The sequence below is a fragment of the Buceros rhinoceros genome, unplaced genomic scaffold (genome assembly GCF_000710305.1).
Source record: "Buceros rhinoceros silvestris isolate BGI_N320 unplaced genomic scaffold, ASM71030v1 scaffold8845, whole genome shotgun sequence".
NCBI lineage: Eukaryota > Metazoa > Chordata > Aves > Bucerotiformes > Bucerotidae > Buceros > Buceros rhinoceros.
This window is the reverse complement of record NW_010414537.1, coordinates 65,889-73,939: the sequence shown is the minus strand read 5'-3', so window position 1 is coordinate 73,939 and position 8,051 is coordinate 65,889. Positions and strand designations below refer to the sequence as shown.

The 8,051-nt window shown below is 39.2% G+C and overlaps 1 protein-coding gene across 1 annotated transcript in view; it reads right to left on the bottom strand.

Annotated features, from left to right (window-relative positions):
• The window catches only part of LOC104494309 (guanine nucleotide exchange factor VAV3-like), a gene marked incomplete at its 5' end in the record, with an annotated part of 48,685 nt that overhangs the window by 3,251 nt on the left and 37,383 nt on the right, over window positions 1-8,051 (bottom strand). Inside the window, 4 exons of the mRNA XM_010137123.1 lie at window positions 1,032-1,100; window positions 2,724-2,819; window positions 4,227-4,326; window positions 6,328-6,431. Of these exons, the coding sequence (XP_010135425.1) occupies window positions 1,032-1,100; window positions 2,724-2,819; window positions 4,227-4,326; window positions 6,328-6,431 (369 nt within the window). The remainder of the gene's footprint in view (window positions 1-1,031; window positions 1,101-2,723; window positions 2,820-4,226; window positions 4,327-6,327; window positions 6,432-8,051) is intronic.

The following is an 8,051-nucleotide window of genomic DNA, read 5'->3' as shown; positions in this document are numbered from 1 at the left end:
GGGCGAGGGTAAAAAAAACCAGGATTATTTCCCTAGCCAATTAGCAGCAGCCAGGACGCTTGGCTTGCCACTAGGTGGAAGCAGCACTGTGCCATCCCATTTCAGGCATCTCTCTGTAGATCATCATGGTGCTCTCGGCGTTCGCTGCACAAAACCAGATGACAAAAAAGGGGCATGAAAAATCTCTTTTGTGAGCTCGTCTGTATTCCAGGCAGACGGTCACATAACATGAGACAGCTGCGTGACCCAAAACTCTCTCAGTGTGACTTCAGCAGCTTCTGTGGCCCATACAGATTTCAACAGAAGTAGGTGCGACCCGTGTCATGTTGGCTTCTTTTGACCTTTCCCCAAAAAGGATAGAAAAAAATTCACAATTCCAGCACACGAATGTCACAATTCATGCCGTGAAGCCAGCTGATGGAGACCTGTGCTTCCTTCCTGAAGCTGTGCGGGGGAACACACACACACACACACCCCCCATCTAACGCACCAGGCAGCCAGCTATTCCATAAAGCATTCATTTGTACCACTTGCAGGAGAATGTACAGTGACAGATACCCTACCTCCAGAAAGCCACTACTGCTTTCAAAGGCAAAGCCTCAGAGATCATATTAATATGACAGAAAAAAACCTTGTAAAGAAAGATAACAGTCTTCATCTTACTGGGAAACTACTGAACTTGATTAGAATTGATTTAGTGGTAGAAATATGCCTAAATTTTGGAAGTGAGACCAACATTTTTGAAACACCTGGTTTTCATCTCATGACAGCAAAATGATGTCGAAGTAAACTGAAATGAGGAAGTTCCATTTCATAAATCTTCCACTTCAGAAAACTACTGAACTTCTTTCCCAGGCTTGAGCAAAGCCCTCAACTATATACTTGCCCTGACATACTCATAAAGCTCAGTGATCTGTGAAAACATGTTTGATCTGCTGCGAAGAACATTATCTCCTCCAGGAAATACAGATCTGAGCTACCATTTTAACTGCCAACAAAGACATAAACACTTCACTGCCATGAATACTCACCTTCATTGCATCAAGCGCCAATTTGAGATTCGCCTTCTCCATGGGATCAACAGTGTGCTTCACCAGCTCCTGTGGACAGAGCCGTTACACATTTTCCCCAACTGTTTGTCAGTTTATAAATTGAAGTTGTCATTGCTCATCCCCTCTGCACCCACCAAAGAAGAAAAAAAAGAAAGAAAAACGCCAAAACAACCCAAGAATTCACATTTCATCCCCATAGTGAGCAGCCTGTGACTGAGCGAGGACTAGTGCAAGCAGATAATTGGCAAGTGTTTAATGATTGCTGTACAGCCTAAACACTGGCTTTAGCTAATAATGAACTGTCATTAGAAGCTAATTGGGTCCGTCTAACACTTAAAACTCTCCAGATCAGACCATTACTATACGTGCATGCTGAAAGCACAGGTAAACGCTGGAGCTCATTTGCACGTTGTTACACGGTGCATCACCCCGCTCCACAGCCCGCACTTGTCTGCTCAGAGGAATGCGTGCTGCTAACAAAAATCTTGGCTAAACCGTGCATTGCTTAAAGGAAGCCACTGTCTCATTATGCTAAGATAAAGCTGACTCAGAAGACATATTTAAGTTAAATGTAAATATTTAAATAATTATTTTTGTGACTTCCCATATGGAAAAGAAAAAGGCTTTTTTGGCTTTCAAAAAGTGAGGAGTAACCTCTTGGGAAAAGAGGTTATTTCTTCTTTATAATTTCAGAATTACACATTTCAGCTAATGTAATAACTTGCTAAAATCACAGAAAATGAAGGACTATGTATTTATACTTCACCTTACAATTCTACTAATAAATTTACTGGATCTTTTTCTTTCAAAGTCTATAAAGTATTTCTTTCTTGTACGATGCATACTCTAGTGTCACACAGAGCATAGGAACATATGGTATACATCTTCTCTCATAATACGCAGCTCGATTGCAAAATCATGACTCGGGTTTCAAGTTTTTTTAAAAAGAAGTTATACCACTCGTTTTGTTTTTTCCAATTTTCGACTGATCAAAATATCGATGACTCATTCATAGAAATATTTCAAAAAATTATTACAGAATGTACATGGCTCTGCAGAGTCAAAATTATGTTTCACATACAAGTAGCATATCTTTTTAAAATGACATTTTACAAGCATCAGCAGGACTGACAGTCTAATACAGTAATATATTTCTCTGCAGCTGAACTAATGAGTCTCCTGGCACCGCTATCAAATTAAATTTATAAGACTCTCCACCCTTATTACAGGACTAACTGCAAAAGCTAATGCTTTGTGGGTTATAACAAGAAGCATTTCAAAATAAATATGGCTTTATTGTAATTTATGACAGCAAAGAAGCATCTTAAGTATGCTATAAGTATGGTCCAGCTTCCTTTATTGAGGGTAATGGTTCACATTTCCAAGTACCACAATTAGAGTTTGGTACTACTAACCATTTTAAACACATCAGAACACTGAGACAACAATTCTGGTTTATTCTTTTTTCCCCAGATATGCTTTAGCTCTGAGGAGCAATCTCAGTAAGAAAACTCACACTTGACTGGATTTTCTTTTTTAAGAAACTCAAATCTATGGAAATGTCAATCACTTCCCTTTGATAAAGACCTATAGCTTTCATTCTTACAATCCACCAATGATAAACCACTCCAGTTTTGCTCTCAGCCACCTTAAATTTCTAAAATAAAATACCTGTAGCAGTAGGTGATATTTTAGCACTCTCTGCATTGGAACCACTAAAAGATCCCGCAATGTAAATTTCCCATTATTGGCCCTCTTGGAACACTCCTAGTTCAAAGCAGAAGAGAGAATAACACAAAGAGTTAGAAATTAAAAATATTCAAGTGATATATATTAAAATTCAGTGATACATGGGCCAGGCAACTATATTAAGCTTCAGATAAAGAATACCAACAAAATGAAGGAAACCAGTTGATACAGCAGTAGGGGCTATGCAAAAAAATAAAATAGACTTAGAAATCTAAGCACAAGTGTCTCAACCCAGCAGCAGAGAAAGTGCCACAAAGACAACAGACATTGTGCCACGATGCCACAAAGACAACAGAAATCAGGTGTTCCACTGAGCTAAAAAAAGAAAACACCCACAACAAAAGACCACATCATCTACAAGCGCAGCAAAGGTGGCAAATATTATACCTGTCTTCAAAAAAAGAAAAAATTAATCTTGGAAAGCACAGGCAGTCTGTCTCACTTCAGCCCCTGCAAAAATTATGGAGCAAGTCCACTTGGAAGCAATTCTGGGCACATGAAGAATTCCCGGTATATAGGAATATAGGGCATGGATTTGCTGCAGGTAAATCCACACTTCACCTACTTGACTGCTTTCCACAGTGAACTGGCTAGATTCGTGAATGGGTGTGGAGAGTCTACCTCGACTTCTCCAAGGCTTTCAACATCATATCCCACAGTATCCTCATATCCACGTTGGGATGTTATGCTCCAGATGAATGAGCTATTAGGTGTATGAAAAACTGGCTAGATCGTGAGGCTCAGAAAGAGTGGTAACTGTTTCCTACACCACCTGAAGGACAGTGGCAAGAACAGCTCCTCAGGGGTCTGTCCAGGGACCCCTCCCAGTTAGTATCTTTATCAACAACCTGCAGGAAAAGACAGAGGACATCCACAGCAAGTCTGCAGACACCACCACAGAGAAGGTGCAGGTGACACTTCGGGGCATGCCCAACAGCAACCTCACATAAAGGCAACAAGGCGAAAGGCAAAGTCCTTCACCTCGTTTGCACTAACCGTGAGGGCTGACCAGCAAGGGAGCACCTCTGCTGGAAAGGACACAGAGGGTGGGGCAGATAGCAAGCCTTGTGAGGCTGTGCGACCAGCCTCGAGATCCCTCCAAGCATGAGTGATTCTGCAATTTTGTGTTCTCAGCTGAGACGTCACAATCAATAGAGTGTATCACTGGTGATTGCTTCCCAAAAAAACCCCTAACCCTACCGAGGCCAGTGGCAAAACTATACTCACTTCAGCGCCAGGATGTGTACCCCAACAGATCACATACTCGTTTGACCAGACGCTTCAGAAGAATGAAGAGAAACACACTCATGTATCAGAGTCCAGCTAGTTTTTCCATCATAGACCCGGATGAAAGCAGGGCATGTTCACAGAAACACATGGCTGGGTTATATACATGTATATATACATGTCAAAAAATAGAGGTACCTCTAACTTCAGTTTAACATCTTCTTTTGTCTTAGAGATGTTGTCTAAGCATGATATCGCTATCTCCACTTGACTGCAGTACTGTCCATAAATAACCAATCTAAATAAAAGCAAGAGATAAAGAATAAAAGGAGTATTTGCTTATTTAAGAACAATCCTTGATCATTTTTAATAAACACATTGTTAACAACCCTCCTTTCAAAAGGAGCAGAGCCTAAATAAGCAAGGACAGGACTTAGCCACAGACTTCAATGGGCAGCATGGACACAGCAAAGAATATTCCAGAACATAATTTTGATCTACCTTCAAAATTCTGTAAAATAATTGCAATTTCCTTTAACATTCACACGTGTACGTTCTGATAAATACAGAACTCATTGAAAAGCAGGATAACCGCTGTTTAACAGAAAAGCGGTCTGAAGTATTTACAACACTGTACATTTCCAAGGCTGGAACGAATAAAATCTGTAACAGGCTTAACAGGATTAATTACAGCTATCCTTTAAATAACTTGTAGGTTACCCAAACTGATCCGTCTCCAACAGGTTCTACATCCTGTGAGCTCTCGGATTAAAATAACAGCATATAGAAAACTCGAGGAATTTTCAGGAGTTGTCAAGGGCACCAACGCTTCTTGAAGGAGCCTGGTTTTATGATGTTTTTCGGTGCGCTCTGTTCGACTAGTCCCATTGCAGAGAGCACCATTTCCTTTCATCTTTTCATAGGCTCCCTGAGGTGATTCCTTCTGCATGCTTCAAATCCCTTTCTGGGGGGTTCCCATGAACTTTCCACTGGGGTCTCTTAATTTTCTTTTTCTCTCAACTAATCTTCACCTTTTTTAATTCTTTTCACAATTAAAGTGATGATACTGATTTAACACTTCCCACTTCTGATTAGTTGTAATCACTACATGGTTAAGACACTGAGTCTATCTCCAACTGTTTCCTTTTTGTAAAATACAAACTTGAGGTGTCTTCAGGAACTCCAAGAACACTGACTTTTACTACACATTTCAGAACTACTTTTGAAAGATAAGTATTTTCCAGAGTAAGTTCTCATCCCCTAATTCCCTCCTACAGCAGCAGAAAGTCTAACAGCCTGGAAAATAACTATGTCCTGCTCCATCACAGAAGCTGAGACAGAGGGTCTCCGAAGGCAAGACTGTTTATGGGCAGCCAGGGACACCCTCCTCCCTGAGAAAACAACTCTCCTGTCTAACATTTTCCAGCTGCTGCTGTCCCATTTCTCACAAGCCTTTTATTACTGCAACAATCCTCCTTCTCATCACCCTCAAGCAAATTCAGCTCGCTCCCACAGGTCTTTGCCGCTCTGGTTCCGTAAGAAACCAATTTCTAACCACTGCCCAAGGATTCCTTCAAGCTAGGTCCGCACTGTAGCCCACAATTCAAGTGTCTGTCAGCTAAGTACAGGCATATAAGTTCATCTGTACAGTCCAACAGCTGTTCAGTGCTGGTAAGAAAAAAAAAAAATATCTGAGAAGGTGGATAAAAAAAAAAATCAACAATTAGCCTACAGGGCATGACATGCTGCCACAGCATCCTGTTATCAGCTTGGCTGTTTTTCACAGTTTGAAGGTAGAGCATGTTTATTTTACTGTCACACCTTTGACTGCAGGGTAGGGTAAGGCCCTAGTCTCTTTCTTTTCTTTTGCACCTTTCTCTTTTTTCAAGTTTTACCTTTTCTGATTTCTTTAACCTGAAATAGCTTTAATATATATTCTTGCCTTATTTTGCCCCTTCTTCCCCTTTTATAACCTTTTATCTTTAAATAATACAGGTATATGCTATGAAACACTTGGGGTTATATGCATGAAAAAAATTTGTGCAAAATAGGCTATTTGAGTTCTATTCAAAATCGAGATGTTACCTGTCTATGTAACAAAACCAGGGGTAAGATGAGGGAGGACTCATATGGCCACAGCATAACATTTTGACTTAGGGGTTCGAAACAACAGCTTAGTAAGTATGCTGACAGCAAATCCAATCCTGTGTCAGATATATTCATCAATCAATAATATGGTGAAATACTTCACTGGATTGATCACAGATTATCACAATTAGTAAGAGTGCATAAATCTTACCTTTCCTTGTAGTTAATAAAAATTTGATAGAGATTTTGATCGTTTTTGTTAACAATGGAATCATTGATGTCCTGTGTTAGATTCCGGTGAATTTTCACCAAATCCTTAAAAAGAGTAATGGGAGAGGGAAAGGTTTTTAAAAACATAATAACTTAAAGCTTTGGATATAAAAATAAATTATTTCATGTTGGATCCATTAATTTCAATAAATTGGGAAACAGATCATCCGAGAGTAGAACCTAATTTCAAGGTTTGCCATATCTTCCATATACTATGACAAAAAAAAAACCACCCTCGAAAAACTACTTATTAGAGACTAATTTATTCTAGCTTGGAATGTGCACTGTTAATTAATCTTCATTTCATAATGATAATTTTAAAATTAAGCAAGTCAAGTAAATGCTTTAGTGACAAGATAAAGTAATGATTCATGTCCCTGAGCTGTGAAAAATTAGTTTTGTACATTACATTGGTCAATTAGTGATTTTCTAGTGCTAGGTTAACTGCAAGCATAATGAATTTCCCAATACAGCAGCCAACTACTGGCTGAAAGGCAAAAATATTGCAAAAAGATTTGCTCTCTGAGTATAGTAGCAACTGACCTTACTTGTTCACTATGACACTAAAATCTGTAAGCAGCTATAGAAGATTACACCAGCCTTTATACTGTGTGGACACTGCCAGAGAATTCACAGGTTACAGATTCTAAAATCAGGATAACTGACTGTAAGTGGCGTACAGACCACTACAACGAAAAACAGAGGACTGTTTAAAAAAGATGCTTTAATGCGGCAAATCACACGCTGCAAAAATAATAGACAATATTGAGTTGTGAGTCAAGTGAAAACATTTCACGCTGATGAAAACTAAGACTACACACAAGATCAATCACATCACAGCTGAGGGAGCAAAAACTTGAAACAAATCAAACTCAGTGGCTAGCAATTTTCTTGGCATATCCTCAGAATCTTGAGTTGCAGCAAAGATATTATTATAGAAATGCTTCCCAATTAATATATTGGAGGAGCACATTTTCTCGGGAGTACACAGGGACTCAACTAAGCAACGCCTCTGAAAAATAGCTTAATGTTAAGGGGACAAAATGTCTTTTTGAGTTTCTATCTTCAATTCAAAGTCAAGTTTTCAATTAAACTGATGTTAATATCACTGAAGTTCCAACACTTCAGTATCTCTTACACACAGTTTCACCTCTCCTTCCTTCTGTATATTCTGTATATATATACACACACACCCCAATTCAAATGCGTGCATAGATGTACAATCAAATGCATCTATATTTGTGTGCACACATATATACATAGACAGATATTCATAGAACTGCACATATATGTACATACATGGACATCTCTATACAGACATACACACAAATTTAGAGGCAGACGTACATTTTACAGGACAGAACTTTGCTATCTGAGACATAATGAAAGGCACTCTCTTTAAACTGGTGAGTAGTTGGGGGCTTTTTCTTAAAAAAAATAAAAAAAATACATTTTGACATCAGCAGATATTTTGTCCAGCAAGCATCTTTCAGACTCTGCATAAGGAATATAGCATCGCCCTAAAGGACTGACCCTTCTCCGTGACCCTTTAACAGAGGCAAATCCATCCTGACGATATCAGGCTTGCCCTCCACATCGCAGTTTGCTGTAGAGCTCTGCGTAACAGCTATTTTTAGTTGAAAACAAGCTTCCACTGCCCTCCAG